Source organism: Chelonoidis abingdonii, chromosome 4, assembly GCF_003597395.2.
Source record: "Chelonoidis abingdonii isolate Lonesome George chromosome 4, CheloAbing_2.0, whole genome shotgun sequence".
Taxonomy (NCBI): Eukaryota; Metazoa; Chordata; order Testudines; family Testudinidae; genus Chelonoidis; species Chelonoidis abingdonii.
Window position 1 is genome coordinate 67,044,926 of NC_133772.1, and position 22,202 is coordinate 67,067,127.

The 22,202-nt window shown below is 44.7% G+C and overlaps 1 protein-coding gene across 2 annotated transcripts in view; it reads right to left on the reverse strand.

Annotated features, from left to right (window-relative positions):
* DHCR7 (7-dehydrocholesterol reductase) overlaps positions 1-20,958 on the reverse strand; it is a 30,768-nt gene extending 9,810 nt beyond the window's left edge. For both annotated transcript variants that reach the window (XM_032770359.2, XM_032770276.2), the window contains exons 1-2: positions 20,873-20,958; positions 11,722-11,822 (exon numbers count right to left, since the gene is read on the reverse strand). In XM_032770359.2, coding sequence (XP_032626250.1) covers positions 11,722-11,816 — 95 coding nt within the window. In that variant the 5' untranslated portion in view covers positions 11,817-11,822; positions 20,873-20,958. The remainder of the gene's footprint in view (positions 1-11,721; positions 11,823-20,872) is intronic.
* Between the last annotated feature and the right edge of the window lie 1,244 nt (positions 20,959-22,202).

The following is a 22,202-nucleotide window of genomic DNA, read 5'->3' on the forward strand; positions in this document are numbered from 1 at the left end:
AATATCGTGATTTATATGGTGGCACCTTACTGCATAAGAGTTTTCTAGAATCTTTGCGGTCGGCAGGACTGCCAAGATTCACTAAAATAGGAAAGTGTATTTTTCATTCAGGGGCTGAATGGTCATGTGAAAGTTGTCTGATGCCTAGGGCTAGACCTCTGTTAGCTAGTACTTCTCTACTTACTCTCTTGCAGCCCATTGTGGGGTCAAAAACATTTATCTGGACCACTCAGACAGTGATTTACATCTGTGAGCTTCGGTGGTGCAATATACCCGCAGATTCCTGGTTGTTATACTCCCAGGAATCTGCAGGTACAGTACAAAAACTTTTTGGATAATTTGATTATGCGTCATTTATATTTGATCTAGAACTTATGTGCTATATAGGGTATGTAAAACTTTTTTGCAGTGTAGCTCTACCAACTACCAATTGTATATGAAGACCACTTTCTTGGCCCACACTTGTTGTTCCCTAATAGGCGTTGCTCCTTCAAATGTCTAATGCATCAACCCACACCCTGCCTGCCTCTTCCTGAGGCCTGCCACCCTGCATCCAAGGCCCTGCCCCTGCTCATCCACTCCCCTCGCCTCAATGTCACTTGCTCTCCCATGCCTCCTCACTTTCACCAGGCTGGGCAGTGGGGGTTGGGGTGCGGGAGGGGATGGGCTGGACTGGGGGGGTGAAGGCAGGGGCTCGGAGTGTGGAGGGGACTCCGGCTGAACCTGGGGACAGATGCGTGTGGGACATATAGGCGTCAACTCCGTGTGGGGAAAAGCACTCACTGTCAGCAAGCTCTCCCGCCCCCTCCTCCTCCCCCACCCTGAAGCACCGCCCATCTCCTGATCCTCTGCCTACCTCCCAGTGCTTCCCCCCCTCCCCCGGCACGGCCAAAACAGTTGTTGGGCGCATAGCCACTCAGGAGGTGTGTGGGGCGCGAGAGGCCAGTGGGAACATGGCATGCTCAGGGAGAGGCAGGTCGAGGCAGGTTTTGGGGAAGAGGTTGGATAGGTGGGGCAGGGAGGGGGCGGAGTGAGTGTGGAGACTTTTGAAGAACGGGGTTGGAGATGGGGAGGGCAGAGTGCGGAAGAGAGTGGAGCATGGGCCTCATGGAAAAGGGGTGCGAATGGGGGCGTGGCTCCGGGTAGAGGAGTGTCAAGCACCCTCAGGAAAAAAGGGGAAGTCAGAACCTATAGGTTGGGGTGCAGGAGGAAAAGGTGGGCTCTGTAGGAGTTGGGTGCGGAGGGTGCTCAGGGCTTCGGGCAGGAGGTTGAGATGCATTGCAGGAGAGGTGCTGGCTCCGGCCAGACAGTCCTTACCTCACACAGCACAGCATTGCCAGCAATCTAGGCTCGGTGGGCAGCCAGGAGGCTCTCCACTTGCTGGCCCCTGCACCACAGGGACACCCCCCCTCGCTCATGGGCCAAGGTTCTTGGCCAATGGGCAGCTTGCGAAGATCACGGAGTGCGGGCGTGAGGGCAGATGCGCAGAGACCACTGGCCACCTCTCTGCAGCGAGACTAGAAGGACTTGCTGGCCACTTCTGGGAGCCGAGTGAAGCCCTGGCAGGTAGGGAGCCTGCCTTAGCCCCACATGTACCGCCGGTTATTCAGCGGGCCTAAAATCGGCAGATTGTGGCTTCAATAGCCTGCAGGGAGAATCAAGCTCGATGGAACGGGAGACTCCCAGGCCAGTCTAGGAAGGGTTGGCAACCCTGTTGCCCAATAACATGTTACAACCATAGGTTGTAAAAATACAGGCTTGCTTAATGCTACTGCTGCTCGTGAGATGATTGTGTGAAATAGTTTCTAAATATAGAAAAGTGAACACCACAGTTGTGCTTACAAACACCTTAAACAAATTAGTACACCTCATTCCTAAATTACTGTAGCTACAATGTCGATTGAACCAAACTAGAGTCTTTAGTATTTGCTGTGAGACACATACAGCAGCAGTGTGCTTGTGTGCTCTTTTTCGTAGAAATTTGGGAAGAATTCTGTCTGGGCTAGTATATCTCCCCCTCCTTTTAGTCTCCACACATTATATCCTAGGAAATGCTAGGCGCGCTCAGTTTTGGACCAAGTTTTGGAAAACATACAAATATGGTTCCAGGTTTATCTTATCCAATAAACTTTTTACGTATAAATGAAAACAGTTTGCTTAATGAGGCTCTACTGGTTTTGTAATCTGGATGTAAATTGTGAACTTAGTCTGAACTAAATCATTTAAATAATGTTTCAAATATTATTAATCATATTTAAGTGACATGGCAAAGTGCTACAGAGAGAGCGCATAAAGGATTTTTCAGCGATAGGGCATTTCTATTTTTGTCTGAACAATCAGAGAATCGGTTATGCTATAAGATGGAGGTCGCTACCTTGAGATGGCATTCCACAAAATTACTTCCTTGTTTTCTTTCAACTTTACTTACTTTCATGACCATGAAATTACGTCTGATGGAAATAGCTCTAGGCGTCAAATTTTAGAATTGTTCTGTGAAGCAGATTTAACTGCAGTGAAAGAATAAGATGGCATGCTCTCCGTGTAATTAGTACTGACTGTGTACCAATTGATATAATCCATTGCACTTTGTTCACTATTGAGCTAAAAGTGTAAAATAAGTAAAGAAGTGCTATTTATATAATAAAAATCTGTAATTAACCTGACATTGTTGTTCTTTTGATTTAGTGTTGATCACTAGCCCTTCTTACTTACGATTTGCGTAAGACCTGCATTTTATGCCAGAAGGGACGTTTTTTCATGACTTTCTGCATAATTGCTCATGTTTGGTGCAGTCTGCCTTTCCCAAGGAGTTTTTTAGAGCCCATAATCTGATTATCCAGAAAAACCATCCTAAAACCCCATTAGCCCTCTTTTGCCACAACATTCACCCTGGGACCCTCAATGTGCACTTGCTTGTCCACTTCATTCATGAACTCTGAAGTAAATGGGATACCAGAGTATGCTTATAATTTGTGGAACCAGCTGGGAGGGGTTGCAAACATTCTGGTGGACAAGGTCAGAAACTTCAAACTGACCTGCACATTGGGTTTGGTCTGATAATTGCATGATTAAGTAAAGACAACGTGCAATAAGCTACTTTACACTTTAAAAAGCAACCACCATCAAATGCCAACTCCAGAATGTCGAGACATAATGGGTTAGGGCAGCAGACTCGATTCTGGGAGGCTACAGCGGTTTCACAAATTGAGATGAGTCACACGTGATGACAGTAAAAAAAGGTTAACATTCTGGTTGGTGTAATGGGGCGTGCAACTAGACACAAGAGGTAGATTGTTGCTGCCTACCTGTGAGGGCCTCATTCTGGATTACATGTCCAGTTTGGGTAGCAGATTATTAAGAAAGGATGTGGACAAATGGCGGAAGAGTCCCAGACACGCAAAAGTTATAAAAATGATGAAGGTTTGACCTGACTATGAGAGAAGTTAAACTGAGCTGTTTGTCTGAGAAAGAAGAAAGAAGGGGGGACCTGATAACAGTCTCATATATGTATTTGGGTAGAGGCGGTGCTCATGTTCTCAATGGTTCCAATGAATAGGACGAGAAGGTTATATCGCCCATATGATCTGCTCAGCAAGGAGATTTACACATATGCATCTATAATTATTTCTGAAGGTACGCTGTTCACTGTCAAATTTTATGGGGCAGGAAAATGTTTTGTTTCCACTATATTTGATCTTGTGATCATTCCTGGTGGTCACCGCTGATGTATTTAAGATCTCTTCACACTTCTAACAGATATAATATCCCTTTGTGTCAAATACTTATTACATGGTTAGGCGTGCTTTGTTCCATGGAGGAATAAATGCCTTGCTTTTGAGGGGGTAGATTTAAATGGGTAAATCTTACATCAATTATGAGCGAACCAGCGCATTCCTGTCTCTGAGCAGTAAACAAGCAAGATTCCAAATAATCTAGACTTGCTGGAGGAAATCTGCTTACTCTTCTTGTGTTCCCAGAGATAGAAAAGAAGAGTGAGCTAAGGAGAGAGAAGGAGCAGTTCAGGGTGCAAAAGTAATGAAGGTGAAGTTTCGGAAGGTTACATTAGGTATCTAGGTGACGCAGGAAGGGGAATTCAGGCTATAAAGCAGTAAAAAAAACTAGTAGTGTGTGATTCTTGTGAGATGTTACGATGGTGGCCTAGTAAATCTCATCTGGTAATTTGGTATGATTTTGATGAAGCCAGGCCTTCTCATCTACAAGCAGGGAGGTGCCACCTAGGCATTCTGAAGAGCGGCGGCTGTTACGCGGGCACCAAGATTTGAGTCACCAAAAAGGCGGTGCCCAAAAGTCTGGGATGCTCAGCCCGGGCCAGGCTAATGTGTAGAACCACTTCCCGCCGCTTTGCCTGCAACGGGGTGCTACGGCTATCTGGAGTCGGCACAGATTCATACCTCAACGCCGGCCGCGGAAGGGCGTACCTTGCCGCCGCGGGACTAGTGCTGCTGGCCCGTACTTGCTCTGGTTCTGCCCAGGACCGACTTCGGTCCCGCCCTCGACCTCGCCCCGGAACTCTTGCAGAGGGCATAGGCCTGAGAGCCTGCCCAGTGTGTTACCAGAGACCCGGTCCGCACGGCCGCGCCACAGGGAGTGCTGGGGTTGGATGTCCTCCCCACCCCCAAGCCAGCCTCGCGCCTGCCCCCCCCCACGGAAGGCCTGGTCCGACCTCCCTGCCGCGCATAGGGGGCTTCGTAGAGCCCAGAATATGGCCAGGGACCAGTCCTGGTACTGCCACCCGTCTCCAAGCCAGCCCTGCCGCACCCCCTGCCCTGCCGCAAGTCAGCCCCCGTCCCCTCTTCTCCAGCCTTTTAACAAAAGGCTTAGCAGCTCAATTTAAACCTAGAAGGGAGACGGGTTGAACTCACAAGAAGCTAGAAATCAGGTAAAGAAAACTAGCAGCAATAACTCTTGTATTGTGACAGGTGAGGAAGACACGAAGACTCTTTCAGGCAATTCTGCGCAAGGTGCTAAAAAAAACCCAAGTGATTGTGGGGTTTTCCCAGAAGGTGGGGTGGGCAGTTAAGGTACAAACGCTAATCTTATTGTCCTTTGCAGGTCATCTTTAACATGTTCCCAGGTATTGTACAGTTAATAAAAGTCTTGCCATTGAGCCAATAATTTTAGACCCTTGCATCAACAATATCTTAGTTACAATTTATGACCTAGGCAATAATATAAGGTTCTTTCTGTTTTTAATCAGATGGGCCAGCCTGCCTGATCAAGTCAGATTATCAGAATTTCATTTATAAAGGATAAGCAGGACACATTGTTGGGGGACCAGATGTTATAACACAATGTACATCCCTATTCATGTAGGATCCAATGGCAGCCTTTCCTTGAGGAAAATCTGAGAAAGGGGAAACACAAGGGGACATCCGCAAAAAAATAGTTCTTGGAAAGGGGGCATTCTCCCCAAGGGGCCCAATGGGAAAAGGGAGGGCCTGGTGAGAGAGGCTGTCACTCGCTGACTAAATGGACCTCCAAATGTAGATACTATTCCACTCCTGCTACTACCACTCTTTCTTAAAACTCTGATCCCAATTAGTCAAAAGAGACTAGAGCCCTCAATAAACAAAGGCGTCACCAGCTTCAATTCTCAGAACTACGTATGGAATCGCTAAACGCACAACATATCGGAAGTATAGAGCTTGCTAGCACCAGATTGTTGTTGAGGATTATTAGAATGATTATTAGATCCTTCAGCGCCCACCACCTAAGGGAGTCTTTGATGGGTTACCCTACCAGTTTTATCACAGCTTCAGCTTCCATAACAAGCAAAATCATTAAACAGGTTTAGTCCAGATCAGGGGTCTTTGATCTGGAGTTTCCAAGAGCACAGGTAATTTATTTAATACAAAGTGTGTCTTCACATCTCAAGGGGTATATCTCAAAAGTTGGCATTTGCGGAGTCAGTGGGGGATATTTGCAATTTCCCTCACTTTTGCTCCCAGGTACTTCCTGGGAAATCCGTTCAACAACTGTTCCATTAGAGGAAAGCGTGTTTGACTTCCTTCTCCCTCGTGGAGACTGCATTGAATCTTATGTACTAAAGAGGAGTTGGGCTACATCTACATAGGACATGAAACATTGCTATCCCATTTCATACTACAATGGTACCCTAGAAGGGTTATTAATCCTATATTCACGTTAAGTTTTTAACTTAATAGTAGTCATAGAGTCAGGCTATTGTCATTTTCGGCATGACAGTGTCGCCTACACGAATGCTGTAGAACTTTTAGCTCTAGTGGATTCCCCACTTTCAGACCCCTGGGAGTAGTGTGGTCCCCAAGTTGGTCAATTTCCATTCCCACCCCCTCTGCTAGAGTGCGAAAGTGGAGAACGAGTGTACTCTGGTTCTAATCCCTACTGAGTGCTCTGACCACTGAGTATGGATATGTGCTGATGTAGGTTTCTACCCATTAAAAGCTGTTCCATTGTTTGGATGAAGAATATTAACCTGCCACGGAACCCCCTTTTTGGCGCATGAAAGTTGTGAACTGGGCAAGAGACACAAAAATGACTTGCTCAACGGTCTCCACGCACTCGGGGCCTGGTACTAACTACTGTCGTACTTGAAATCATTAGAAGTGAGTCGTTAAATCGCATTTAAACTCGTACCGTCCACAACTAACTAACGCCTCTTAGCTAGGATAACAGTTGTATGAAAGGCGTCTTTAAAGATCTTCTGTGTACTCACCCCGACGAGAGGCGTAGTAGCCTCGACTAAATTATGAATATTAACATATCGGATTACTTAGTGTGGATGAAATCACGGTTTTATTGGCCTCCGGGCGGTGATCCCACCAAGTGCACCACCGTTGACGAGCTTCATGGACAGCAATCTGACCTCGATGCCAGCGGGCTAGTGTAAACAGTGCAAAACAGCCCGGGGCGTAACTTTTGATTATTCATTTGCATGTTGGCCCAGCGTAGCTCCGATCAGCACACGGGGTGATGCAGTCTCAAATCCAAAAAGGTGGCTCCAGCATGGGACCGTACGGGAGCAGCTAACTAGATGCTGATCGCTGTCATGGGGAGACAATCTGTCTTTGTAGTCAGAGCTCAGATGTTACAAACATTGAGAATTGCCAAAGCGTTTTGAAAAAAATCTCCAGGATACACAGCGCTGCTTTGTACAAAGCGTAACGTGGGAAGCCAGAGACTCATGGCGCGTCATGGATGGAGGACTCTGGTTAGCTGAGGACTCCAGTACCCACAGTCATTGCAAGCAGTCTTGAAAAGTATTTGCATTCTTGTCTTCTTGAGTCTCCCAATGTCTGTAGGTTCATAAACCACAGTGGTTCTGGGCAGTGGTTCACGGGAATAGCTCCTCGGTGTTCTTCCCCCCCCCAAACCACCAAGTGAAAAGAAAAGGAAAAAGAAATCTTATTTTCTTTTGAATACTTTTTACAATGTCACCCTGCTGAATGTAGGATGAGTGGTGCTGGTAGACGCGATGAGCTGCAAGCATGCTGAAGAAGCAATCCGCTCCTCTCTCCCTCTCCCTCCCGTTAGGCGGGATGCAATAGGACTAGTAACCGTCCGTGTCACTTAGGTGAAGTAGTCTAACATTGTTGACATCAGTGCCAAAGCCTATGCTGGTTACTCCAGTAAATAGGATCTTCAAGAATCTGTAAAATAACGCTAGCTTCATCATTAGGCAAACTGGCGGCTTCATGCCCCCTCCTTTCCTTGGTAAAGACAAAGCTTCTGCGCCGGACCTGTCACAGCAGGCAATGCTGCTCCTCTCCCCACATACAATGTGCCTTGCCTGGTTATCATTGCGCCAGAGGCTTGCCTCCCCCAGTTTATGTCACTAACGATCAGTGTTTCGATATTCCATGCATTCTTTTATTATTACATGACACAAAATGGGCGGAACGGACTGCCACGGAGAAGAAACTATATCCACAAGGCCACGGTTGGGTGTGGATTGAAGCATTCAACGTGGGCCTTATTGCAGCACACCTGTCGTCTCATTATACTGACATCTGCTGCCAGGTCCCGCTCTGGTTGTTCTTCTGATATCACTGGGCCTCTAATTACACTTGCCCCCCCATTATTCTAGGCAGGGACTGACTCTATTTGAAACCATATGGGAGGGGATTGTACCTCGCGAATATATAGTCCATGAGCAATCCCTCAATTGCTTTGCGGTTGCACCCCCCGGCCGAATTTCAGCCAGGGGCACGTCATAGTAGCGAGCGGACAGTACTAGAGGAGGAGAAAGATAACCGTACCCTCCATTGCCAGATTTATTACTCCCGAGATGGCTTTTCAGTAGGATTCATGCTACAGATTTACGACCGGTGGACCATCTCTGCTATCATTGTTCTCTATAAAGCTATGCTGTGCTCAGATCGTCCTCTCTGCTTCGGTAGTCTACATCGTATTCTCTGTCTCTGTTACGCGCGCCAGTGATCTCGCTTTCATTCCATGGATTTACACGCGCTGCGCGTGGAAAAGACAAAAAAAGCCTCTGACTCCAACCCAGTGCGGACGGGCAAGGATGATCTCTGGTGGGACTGTCCTTTCCTCCCTTCCATACTCCTCTCCGTTAGTGTGTATGTAGTGTAGAGCAAGATCACCTGGTTGCAGGACAATGTTCTTTTTTTCCGGGCAACCGTATGCTGATAACTGGGTATGCCGCACGCGAGAGGCGATAGCTCTCTCCGCGGCGCGGTACACTCAGCCGCATCGCTCTTGTGGTGGCTATCTAGATAGAATCAGAATTCGATTTTGAGGTTATACCGGTCAGATCTCATGGTGTACTGATGCGTGAGTGCCGGAGTATAACTCCGCGCACATGAGCGATAGGGATACGGTATGGTATCTCTCCCAGCTCCAATCTGATACCATGTCCGCTTGTAATCCATGAGTGCCTCCTGGCTAGAACATTCGCGCCGCGGGGGTTGCAGTTGCCTAGGACAGCAAAAATGGTTGACTCTCACTCTGGGCCTAGGTCAATTGCCGCTCCCTTATAGGTTCTTATAATAAAAGAGAGTCTGAGTCCTTTCCCGCCTCTACTACTGTGTTAATATATAGGGGGCAATCCATTGTGTGTGAGAAGGACCAGCATACCATAGTCAGTAGTCCAGGACGTGGTACTCGTGTTCCTCGCAGATATTCGCGATCGGGTGTGTTCCATGGCACCAGTGGCAAAAACCGGCCACCCCGTGCTTCCCCTCTCGTCCCCCAACCTTCCCTGTGATACCGTGGCAGTGTCCTGCCCATTTGTTATAAAAGCTAATAAAAGAATCAGGAACTAAGAGACTGACGTCGTTAGTGACATTATCGCCATATGAGGCAGGGGAAGGCAGTCACTGCCGGGCGCAGATGATAATTTTCTCCAGGGGCAGTTACATTAGCAGTGTGGGGAGAGGAGTCCACATGCTGCTGCTTGTTGATCAGTCCAGGAGTACAGAATGGGTTTTCTTTACACAGGAAAGGGAGGGGAGCGTGGTGAAGACCCCAGGTCGCAGATGAGCTGTATTAGGAGGCCAGACTTCTGTGCCTTATGCTCTAACCTGGGGAGTAACAGTCATAAATTTCGTGCCCTCCAGATGGGTCAACCATTGCCTCTTACGCCTATTTCCAACTTGCACGCGTTACTCGTACTCTAATTGCATCCCGCACTGCCAACCCATACTCGTGGCATGCGGTCCGGGTGGGTCGCAAGGCTATGGAGAGTGAGTGAGCGTGGAGTCTGGTTCTGCTTCTCTTCCCTTTCTGTCGGGGCAACCCTGGAATTTGCGCTAGCCATCAGCGTCTACTCGGGGTGCAGCACTTCGGATTAGCTACACAGGAGTGACATATGGTAAAGTAGGTGCAAGAAAAGGTGAATTCATGCGGCTGTATCTCCTTTCTGAGTCTTGGTGGAATCGGCCGGGTGGAAGAATAGACTGAGGTAGTCTAATTTTATTTCCTCTGATCACCAATCGTTGCTGATACTGTAATGCCACCTGGCTGTTATGGAACCTACCTAGACATGGGAAGTCTCAAGCCACCGCCATCAGAATAGCTTTTCAGAGATCCTGCCTGATTTGTGAGCCTGTGGGGTTTTGAGGCGTAGCCGCTGAGTGGCCTCGGAGGTACCCCGACTTTATCACATTTCCAATGCTGGCTTCACAGAACCTAACTAAAGTTCTCTGCCCTTATGCCCAGTTGCGACATGTCCATACGGCACGCAGCCTTGTATGTGTAAGTCCTCCTGGAGATTTTTTTCAAACGCTTTGCATTCATGTTCTGTAAACTGAGCCTGATACACAGATCTGTCTCCCCATAGCAGCGATCAGATTCTAGTATCTCCCGTACGGTCCAAGCTGAGCCTTTTGGATTTGAGACTGCATCACCACCTGTTGCTGATCAGAGCTCCACGCTGGGCAACCATGAAATGTAATTTCAAAAGTTCGCGGGGCTTTTCCTGTTTACCTGCCCGCTGCTCGAGTTCAGATTGCTGTCCAGAGCTGGTCAATGGTGCACTGTGGGTCCGCCCGGAGGCAGAATTTACGTCATTTCCATGCCACACTAACCGTAATCCGATATGTTAATATCAAATTAGCGCTACTCCTCTCTCTCGTCGGGGTGGAGTACAGAAATCGATTTAAAGAGCCCTTTATATCGATATAAAGGGCGTTGTAGTGTGGACAGGTACAGCGTTAAATCGATTTAACGCTCTTTAAATCGATTTAAACGCGTAGTGTAGACCAGGCCCATGTGTGACCTTGAGCAAGTCATTTTTGTGTCTCTGTGCCCAGTTCACAACTTTCCATCCCAAAAAGGTAGTGTCAGGTCTAATTATTTAATCCACAATGGAACAGCTTTAATGGGAGAAACCTACATCAGCACATTCCATAGCTCAGTGGTCAGAGCACTCAGTGAGGATTTGAACAGAGGTCACTCGCTTCTCCCACTCTGGCAGAGGGGGTGGGATGGAAATTGAACTTGGGGATCCCACATCCCAGGGTGAGAGTGGGAACCACTAGGCTAAAAGTTCTAACTTAGGCACTGTGCCAGACTGACAATAGCCTGAATGAACTTACTGAATTAAGTTAAAACTTACTGAAATAGGATTAATACCTCTAGGGTACCTTGTAGTAGAAATGCAAATGTTTATGTACTATTGTTAGATTGTATGCAACTTCTTTAGTACAAGATTAATGCAGTCTCCACGAGGGAGAAGGAAGTCCAACAGTCTTTTTTGGAACAGTATGTGTGAAGCGGATTTCCTAGGAAGTACCTCAAAGTGAGGGAAATGCAAATTCTCCCCGCTCCCAAAGCCAACTTTTTGAAGATACACCCTTGAGAGAGAGACCACTGTATATTAAATTACCTGCTTCTGGAAACTCCAGATCAAAGACCCCTGATCTGGACTAAACCTGTTATGAGTTTGCTTGTTATGAGCTGAAGCTGTGATAAACTGGTAGGGTAACCCACAAAGACTCCCTTAGGGTGGGTGGGCTGAAGGATATAAATCATCTAATAATCCTCAACAACAAGTCTGTGCTACAGCTATACTTCCGATATGTTGTGTTTAGACCATTCATACTGTAGTTCTGAATTGAAGGCTGGTGCAGCCTTTGTTTATTGAGGGGCTCTAGTCTTTTGACTATTGGGATCAAGTTTATAAAAAGAGTGGTAGTAGCAGGAGTGGATAGTATCACATTTGAGGTCCATTTAGTCAGAGTGACAAGCCTCTCTCACCAGGCTCTTCCCCATTGGCCTTGAGATGCTCCAGAACTATTTGGGATGCTCTTGTGTTTCCTTTCTTCAGATTTTCCTTCAGGAAAGGCTGCCATTGGATCCTACATGAAAGAGGATTACATTGTGTTATAACATCTGGTCCCCCCAACAATTAGTTGTGCATTATCCTTTATAAATGAAATTTCTGATAATCTTGGATTGTATCAGGCAGCTGGCCTCTGATTAAAAACAGAAAGAACCTTATATTTGCCTGAGTATAAAATTGTAACCTAAGATATTGTTGATGCCAAGGGGTCCTACAAAATTTATTGCTCAATGCAAGACTTTTATTAACTGTACAATACCTGGGAACATTGTTAAAGATGACCTGCAAAGGAAAAATAAGATTAGGATTGTACCTTAACTGCCCACCACCTCTGACACACACACTTGGGTTTTTTTTTAAGCACCTTGCAGAGATTGCCTGAAAGAGTTCTGTCTTCCTCCACCTGTCCCAACTAAAGAGGTTTATGCTGCTTAGTTTTCTTTACCTTGATTTCTAGTCTTTTGGTGAGTTCAACCCGTCTTCCCTCTAGGTTTTAAATTGAGCTGCTAGCCTTTGTTAAAAGGCTGGAGAGAGGGGACGGGGGCTGACTGCGGGCAGGGCAGGGGGTGCGGCAGGGGCTGGCTGGAGACGGGTGGCAAGTACCAGGACTGTCCCTGGATATTCTGGGGCTCTACGAAGCCCCCTAGTGGGGGAGGGAGGTGGACCAGGCCTCCGTGGGGGGGGGAGGCGCGAGGCTGGCTTGGGGGGTGGGGAGGAACCATCCACAGCACTCACTGGTGGCGCGGCTGGGACCGGGTCTCTGTCAGGGCAGGCCCAGCCCTGCTGCAGAGTTCCGGGGAGCGAGGTCAGGGCGGGGCGGCGGTCCTGTGGCAGAACCAGAGCAGCCGGGAGCAGCACAGTGCCCCCCGGCGGCCGGAGGAGGAATGACTGGGCTTCCCGGCCGGCTTCAGTTGATCAAAGCCGTAGCACCCCGTTGCACAGGGGCGGGAAGTGGGTTACACATTTAGCTGGCGCCGGGTGAGCATCCCAGACATTTTGGGCACCGCTTTTTGGTGCCCTCAAATCTTGGTGCCCTAAGCAGCCGTCTAGTTTGCCTAGTGGTTGCACCTGCCCTGCTGTAGATGAGGCGCTGGCTTCATCAAAATCATACAAATTACAGATGAGATTTACTAGGCCACATCTAACTATCTACAAGAATCACACACTATAGTTTTTTTTCTGCTTTGTCCTGAATTTCCCTTTCCTTAGAGGTCACCATCTGGTAACCTGAAACTTCCCTCAATTACTTTTGCACCTGAACTGCTCTTCCTTCTCCTTAACTCTTCATTTTCTATCTCTTGACAACACAAGAGATAAGCAGATTTCCTCCCCAGGCAAGTCTAGATATTTGGAATCTGCTTGTTTACTGCTCAGACAGGAATGCGCTGGTCGCTACTAATGATGTAAGTTTAATTTAAATATACCCCAAAGCAAGCATTTATTCCTCCATGGAAACAAAGACCACCATATATATGTATTTGACACAAAGGGAATTATATCTGGTTAGAAGGTGAAGAGATCTTAAATACCATCAGCGGGACCACAGGAATGATACAATCAAAATATAGGGAAAAAAAATTTCTGCCCCATAAATTTGAATGAAAGCGTACTTCCAGAAATAATTAAAGATGCATTATGTGTAATCTCCCTTGCTGCAGATTATGGCGATTACTTCTCGTCCTACCTTCAATGGACATTGAGAACAATTGATCACCGCCCTCTACCTAATTAACATATATGAAGACTGTTATCAGGCCCCCCTTCTTTCTTCTTTTCTCATGACTAAACATGCTCAGTTTAACTTCTCCTCATAGGTCAGGTTTTCTAAACCTTTCATCATTTTTATTACTTGCGTCTGGACTCTTGCCAATTTGTCCACATCTTTCTTAAAATCTGCTACCCAGAACTGGACATGTAATCCAGATGAGGCCTCACCAGTGTTAGAGCAGAACAATTACCTCTTGTGTCTTAGCTATGACGCTCCCATTAACACCAACCAGAATGTTAACCTTTTTTTCTACTGCATCACTTTGTTGACTCATTCAATTTGTGATCCGCTGTACCTCCCAGATCTGTAGTACTGCTGCCAACCCAGTTATTCTCCATTCTGGAGTTGTGCATTTGATGTTTCCTTTTTAAGTGTAGTACTTTGCACTTGTCTTTACTTAATTTCATTTTGCTAATATCAGACCAATTCTCCAATGTGCAAGGTCAGTTTGAGTTCTGACCTTGTCCACCAGAATGTTTGCAACCCCTCCCAGCTTGGTGTTATCCACAAATTTTATAAGCATACTCTGTATCCCATTACTCAAGTCATGAATGAAGTGGACAAGCAAGTGCACATGAGGTCCCAGGGTGATGTTGTGGCAAAAGAGGCTAATGGGGGTTTTGGATGGTTTTCTGGAATCAGATTATGGACTCTAAAAAACTCCTTATGGAAAGGCAGACTGCACCAAATTATGCAGCAATTTTATGCAGAAAGTCATGAAAAAACGTCCCTTCTGTGCAAAAATGGGGTCTTACGCAAATCTTAAATGCTTAAGAAATGGGTAGTGATCAACACTAATCAAAAGAACAACCACTGCTCAGTTAATTACAGTATTTTTATTATAATAAATAGCAACTTCTTTACTTATTTTACACTTTTAGCGTCAAAGTGAACAAGTGCAATGGATTATATCAATTGAGTACACATCAGTACTTAATTAACGGAGAAGCATGCATCTTATTCTTTTCACTTGCAGTTAAATCTGTTCACAGAACAATTCTAAAATTTGACCCTAGGCTATTTCCATCAGAGATTTCTGGTCATGAAAGTAAGTAAGTTGAAAGAAAACAAGGAGTAATTTTGGTGAATGCATCTCAAGGTAGCGACCTCCATCTTATAGCATACCATTCTCTGATTGTTCAGACAAAAAATGAAATGCCCCTATCCTTGAAAAATCCTTTATCTGCTCTCTCTGTAGCACTTTGCCATGTCACTTAAATATTGCGTTAATAATATTTGAAACATTAGTTTAAATGATTAGTTCAATAAGTCATCCAAATTATCATCCAGATTACAAAACCAGTAGAGCCTATTAAAGCAAAGCTGTTTTCATTATACGTAAAAAGTTATTGGGATAAGATACAAACACTGGGAACCATATTGTATGTTTCCAAAAACTTGGTCAAACTGAGCGCTAGCATTTCTAGGATATAATGTTGGAACTAAAAGGAGGGGGAGATATACTAGCCACAGACAGAATTCTCCAAATTCTACGAAAGAGCACCAAGCCACACTGCTGCTGTATGTGTCTCACAGCAAATACTAAAGACTCTAGTTGGTTCAACCAATTGTAGTACAGTATTTAGGAATAGGGTACTATTTGTTTAAGGTGTTTGTAAGCACACTAGTGGTGTTCACTGTTTTCTATATTTTAGAAACTATCACAAATCACTCAGAGCAGCAGTAGGCATTAAGCAAGCCTTGTATTTTTACATATAGTTGATAAACATGTTATTAGGGAACAGGGTTGCCAACCCTCCTGGACTGGCTGGGAGTCTCCCGTAATCGAGCTTGATCTCCCTGAGGCTATTGAAGCCAATCTGGGAGATTTAGGCCGCTGAAAATCCGGCGGTACAGTGGGGCTAAGGCAGGCTCCCTACCTGCCAGGGCTTCACTCGGCTCCCAGAAGTGGCCAGCAAGTCCTTCTAGCTCCTCGGCAGAGAGGTGGCCAGGGTCTCTGCGCACTGCCCTCACCCCGCACGCCGACTTCGCAGCTCCCATTGGCCAAGAACCTTGGCCAATGGGAGCTGCGGGGGCGGTGCCTGTGGGCAGGGGCAGCACGTGGAGACCTCCTGGCTGCCCACGAGCCTAGAGCTGGCAATGCTGGCTGCCTGAGGTAAGGACTGTCTGGCCGGAGCCAGCACCTCCTCCTGCATGCATCTCAACCTCCTGCCCGAGCCCTGAGCACCCTCCCGCACCCAAACTCCCTCCTAGAGCCCACACTTCCTCCTGCACCCCAACCCATAGGTTCTGACTTCCCCTTTTTCCTGAGGGTGCTTGACACTCCTCTACCCGGAGCCACGCCCCCATTCCACCCTTTCCATGAGGCCCTGCCCCACCTCTTCCCACCTCTGCCCCTCCCCCATTCCAACCCCTTCTTCAAAGTCTCCAACTCAACTCCGCCCCCTCCCTGCCCCTATTCCAACCTCTTCCCCAAATCCCTGCCCTCGACCCGCCTCCTCCCCTGAGCATGCCATGTTCCCACTCCTCTCCCCCCACCCCTCCTGAGTGTGCTAATGCTGCCAAACAACTGTTTGGCCGTGGCCGGGGGAGGGGGGGGAAGCACTGGGAGGTAGGCAGAGGAGCAGGGATGTGGCGTGCTCAGGGTGGAGGAGGAGGAGGGGGGCGGGGAGAGCTTGGCTGCCAGTGAGTGCTTTTTCCCCCACGGAGTTGACGCCTATGGCCCAACCATCTGTCCCAGGTTCAGCCCGGAGTCCCCTCCCACACTCCGAGCCCCTAGGCCCCACCCCCCCAGTCCAAAGCCCACATCCCCTCCCGCACCCAACCCCCTGCCCAGCCTGGTGAAAGTGAGTGAGGCATGGGAGAGCAAGTGACAGAGGGAGGGGGATGGACTGAGCAGGGGCAGGGCCTTGGAGAAGGGGTGGGGCCTCAGGAAGAGGCAGGGCAAGGGTGTTGGGTTTGTGGCATTAGACATTTGGCAACCCTATTAGGGAACCAAGTGTGGCCAAGAAGTGTCTTCATATAATTGTAGTTGTGTAATGAGCAAAAACCATACAACCCTAATAATAAAAGTTTTTACATCCATAACACAAAGTTAGATCCAAATTATATCCATAATACAAAGTTTTGTATCTGTACCTGCAGATTCCTGGGCAGTATACAACCAGGAATCTGCAGGTGTATATTGCACACCGAAGTCACAGGATGTAAATATCCTTGCCTGAGTGGTCAGATAAATGGTTTTCTGACCCCACCAAATGGGGCTGAAGAGGAAGTAGAGAAGTTCACTAGCTAACAGGGTCTAGCCCCTAGGCATCAGACAACTTCACAGTGACCAATTCAGCCCCTGAAGAAAAATACACTTTCCTATTTTAGTGATCTTGGCAGTCCTCCGACCGCAAAGATTCAAAACTCATGAGTAAGGCCCCCATATAATCACGATATTTAAAAAAAGTCATGAGATTTTAAAAATAAGCTTTGGGTTATTTTTATTTGCCTTTTGGTGTTTGAGTCTGTAGGAGTCATGCTTTTAAACTTTTCCCCACAACCATGAAGACTAGAAACTTTCATTAAAAATAATTGAGATTAATCAGGTAACAACATGACTCCAGGAGCTGAGGTTTGACGAAAAATACTAAATATTGAGATGTGATAAAACTGAACAACTTAGCAGCATTGTATTTGCAGTATAACAATAGAGGTACATCAGCACAAACCTCTCATGTAGACATCCTACATCAGACTTACTGCAGTGCTGCTTACTCCAGTATCGTGTGAAAAGCTAGCTTTACATTACTGCAGCATGTTTACACTAGGGGGAAATTACTGTACAGGTGAAAACTTCTCCAATGGCAGAAAGATCCGTATTCAGGAAGGTGACCAACGCTTTCAGTCAGACTTCCTCAATAAGAAGAAGAGGCAGAAACAGAAATTCAAACTAGCTATAAGGTGGTAGGTGGGCTGGATCCACAGCATTTAAACTTGTTCACCAAGGTCAGAATTTTCATAAGGGCTCAGTTTCCATTTAGTACTGAACATTTTGTGGCACTTATGACAAGATTTTCTACTGGGAATGAAGCACTTCTGAAAATTGGACCCCAGTTGTGAGTGCCAAGCCCTTTAAAATCTAATCCTAGGTTCTTCCTTTCTCCAAAACAAAGAGCTCTGGGTGTGCAAGTCTGAGGTGTTTGCTGATGCTCCTACCCAGCTGATCTATCATTAACACCACCATAATCCACAGATATGTGACTAATTGACCTACCACCAAAGCATAAAAAACAGTTTGAAAACCAGATAGAAAGGTGAGAGACACACATCGAGAGCAGTCATGCCTCCTCACTGGCCTCCAGCCCTCCATCTACTAACGCATCTCAGCAACCGTCTGCATGGGAAAGTTTTGCCAGGTTTTTGACATATGTAGTTATTCTGGTATAACGGGGATGGACAGTCCAATTTCATATGAGTGGCTTTTTATGGTATGGCTTAAACCTCTGACAATTTAAAATAAACTGAAAAAATAACCCCCCCAACCCTTTTATACTTAAGGCTTGGAAGGCCTAGATTTTTATTGGTATATGTCAGTAAACTTGATTTCACTATACACACACAAATTGATGAAAAAAAATTTCCATTGATAATAATAAAAAATTACTGATAAAAATGTAAGAAAAATGTTGTTTAAGAACCTATTAGAGTTTGATTTAAGTATATTTACTTTGTATATTTTGATAAGTGATATTGACAATTTGTTTTTAGTTATAAAGCTTTACATTTTTAAATCTCAACATTTATTGCCATTAAACAATTGTTGTCTAACTTCCCCATTGTCGGAAATTAGCGGGGAAGTCAAACAACTTTGAAAATTTAAATAGAGAAAAATATAAAAATGCTTTAAAATAAACACCTATTTAATCATTTAAGTTATAAAACGATTAAAATCTAATTCTGCCAAGCCTACTTACACTGGAGTAAGTGTGTACCTGGGTGGGGTTTACAGATATAACAATATGGGTTTAAATTCACTCTCTCATGTAGACAAGTCCCAGATTTTCAACCAAACTCTGGTAAAAACAAATAAAAAAAAAAACCTATGCGACAAGCAGCCAGCCACATTAATAATGAGATGGACAGTTTCTGGAGCTGGGGAGATGTCCTAACACACAGTTTACCTGACTAGTTCCAAGGCTGCAAAGGTGATTAGGCAAGCTAATATTGCACAAACAACTGCTGATTGTTCCTGATTATGACTCTCCTTTGTGCTGGAATCTTCATTGTCATCTTAAATACTTCTTAGCTATTTAAATTCCTTCATCTAGGGGCTTCCTGAAACGCTCTCTCTGAACTTCAGTGAGTCCTGAACATTGTGAACATGCTATTTCTCTGACCCGACCCTCAGGATCTTAACCAGAGATGGGTCTGAAGTATAACTCACAATCCAGAAACCACCCTGGGGAGGAATTCATGGAAATTTTCATTTCACTTGGATCCAGACTTGTGGGATCAAGCCGCCTATAATCTTTGAGGTTTCCCGATCCACTTTTTTTTGGTGTTTGAAGTCCATGCATAGGCCTTTTTCTATTCACTTTCCCATCCAGGTCTCTGCGCAGTACTTGTGTGTGTGTTGGGGGGCAGACTTTTAAAATTGTGTAACCTTATCTATTGCAAACTCTGCTCTAGTGGATACTTCCCCTCCTCATAAAACTTTGTAAACCTTAGTTCCTTTTAGTGCTGTTTCCTCTGTGACCAACTCTTACAGGGAGGTGTGACTAGAATGGCTTCTGGCTCATTGTTCCCCTTTGGAAAGACAGCAGTAGCTTTTAAAGATGTGATGATATTAAGTTTTGTCAGTTAGAACTGGGCTACACTGATCATATTCCCATGTCCAGAATTCTGAAAATATGTTTCATCTTTATAAAGAATTATTCTATTTCTTATATAAGCACAAACTGTGATTTTTGTAGTAGGGAAATAACACAAAGGTCATAGAGTTAAAAAAATATGTAAGTCATTTTAAATAACAATAATTAGTGTGGTTTTCACTGTCATTCTGGAACGTAAGTTTGTGTCAGGCCCATCTCATCAGAGTGATTTATAAAAGACAGACAGCACTACTGAAATGCAACCACCTCTGGAATGGCTGGAAGCACTCAACGACTGGCAACACGCTACAAAACTGAGAGAGGTGGAAAAATTTTGACACAGGACATTTGCATGAACTGTGATGAGCTCTTTAATTCACAAAAATAAGACAGGACCTTGGTTATTTATTGATTTTGTTTTTAAATGGACCCTAACTCAAATCAGCTCTCCTACAGGATACTGTAAACTATTTTGCAGGTTGAAAGAAAATAGCAGCTGTACGCAAAACACTCATTCAGTAAAAATTAATGGATCATGGATGATTAACTAAAACCATGATAAGTAACAAGGGTTTCACTAGCCACCAGTCTACTATGTATTAAACAGAGGAATTTTTTAGTATGTCACACAACAACCCCCCCACCCCAAAAACCAAACGAACCCTACTTAAAGCTTGTCTATGTATTACACACAATTTAATCTTCCAGTTTCTTTCACTCAGTCCTGCTAAATGCTATTTCCCTTCCTCCTAAGGGCCAATACGACTTCAAACATCACATTTAACAACAAAAACCATACAGTGTATGTGCAAATAAGCCTTTAACAGATCAAGAATCAACTAGTTCCTGCAAGCATTAAACTTGTTTTACATAGTGGTCAGTTTGTATATATATTTAAAAACAGAAGTTGCATAAACATATGTTCTTCCAATTTCCCTGTAGAACTCTTAAGATCAGGTAGCACATCTTTTCTAACATTAGTCTCTTATTCCCTTCCTGTGTTGCTCAAATTGCTTTATTTAACTTTGCAAACGAATGCTGCTTTACCAGAAAAAAAAAAAAAAAAAAGAAGCTGTAATTCTCTATCAGAATTGGAAGATGCTTTGAAAAGGCAAGGCAGAGAAAGAAAGCTGCAAAAACAGCCTCACAATATGGAGCAGACTGCCACCAAATCAGAAATAAACAGCAATGCAAAATGGTCACATTATAAAGGACCACAGCTGCCCCATTTCTAGTGCAGGTCAGAAAACGGGATCTGAGACAGAAGTTGAGGAAATCAAAACAAAAATCCTTTTTTGATCGTCAATTTTTCATTTTTGCCTATGTTTTCTAACCATATTCTATCCATTACTGCTATGAACCTGTTGTAATACATTTTGCAACATGTATACGCATACTGTTGCTTATTAAGGATTTATATAACTGCTTATCAGATTTACTCATTGACTCTGTCACGATTATAATATAAATACTCCTTACCCCTTATTTGCTTGTTGTTCCACCCAGCTGAACTCTTACAAGTACCAAAAAAACCAAGCTATTTCAGGCTGGTTAAAGCTCTTTAGTCTTTGCCACTCCCTCAGAAGTTACATACTAAACCTACTGTCCAATCACGTGTATGTTCTCTTAAACATCACATGGTGCTACACAGCTGGATTGGTGCAACTATTTCAAACCACCAGCCAGCTCATGAGATAACCATGACAACCACCACCCTATGAATATCTTATAGAAAAAAATCTAGACAGAAAGGGGTGCTGGAACAATTTGTATAGTGGGGGAGGGGAGACTCCTGAGAGCCATTGAAACAAACTGTAAAGCCTATCCCAGCAGCACCCCAGTACTTCTAGTTCTAGCACCTATGTAGACAGATAAAAAATGAACTATTTATCTTTTAATCTGGGCACTCTATGAACTTGCAGTCTTAGGTTAGTTCGAAGTAGTGCATTATTGTCTGTGCCATTTATGACTGCAGCAGAGATCTTTGACTGTGCATTGTGGTGCAAGAATTTAAGTTAATGATTACAGGAATAATCCATTTAATTTTTGAAGTCATCATACTTTGTACATCTATAGCACCTTCCATCTGAGAATCTCACTGTGATTCACAAACATTAAAAAAGTCTCACAAGATACTTTATAGGGACAGTCCGAATATTTGAGGTTTTTTCTTATATAGAAGCCTATGCACATAATCACTCAGTTGTCCAGCATCCTGTGTGCTAGTTGGTTGTTGCCCTCCACCCTAGAACTGGTTACATTTCAGTGTTGCAACTTTTGCAATTGTAGCATGAGCCCTGCGCTATTTGGTGTTTTTCTTAAAGTCACAACTTCTGGATTAATGTGATTGCATGAGATTCTCAGCTTTCATTAAAAACTCTAGTAAATTTCTAGCCTTCATAGTTGCAGAGAAAAGTCTGAAAATGTGGTCTGGAGAGTTTTCAGCCTCAGAAGGCAAATATAAAGATCTCCAAATTATTAATTTTAAAAATCTTATGATTTTTACAGCAATCTGATTATTTTGGGGGCACAATTCATGATTTTTTAGTGCTTGAATTTGGCAACACCGTTTGTATGTAATTTATAAAGAGCCTTCGGATTCTTTGGAATGGATACCATCATATAAATGTAAAATATTTTTAAAATAATGTTCACATTGCTATTATTATTGTTGTTATTATTACAGTAACATGTATGGGTTCCAACTGAGATTGGGGCCCCAGTGTGCTAGGGACTGTACAAACACATAGAGAACGTCCCTGCCTCAAAGAGTTTAGATCAGAATCTAAATTGACAAAAGAGAGAGGAA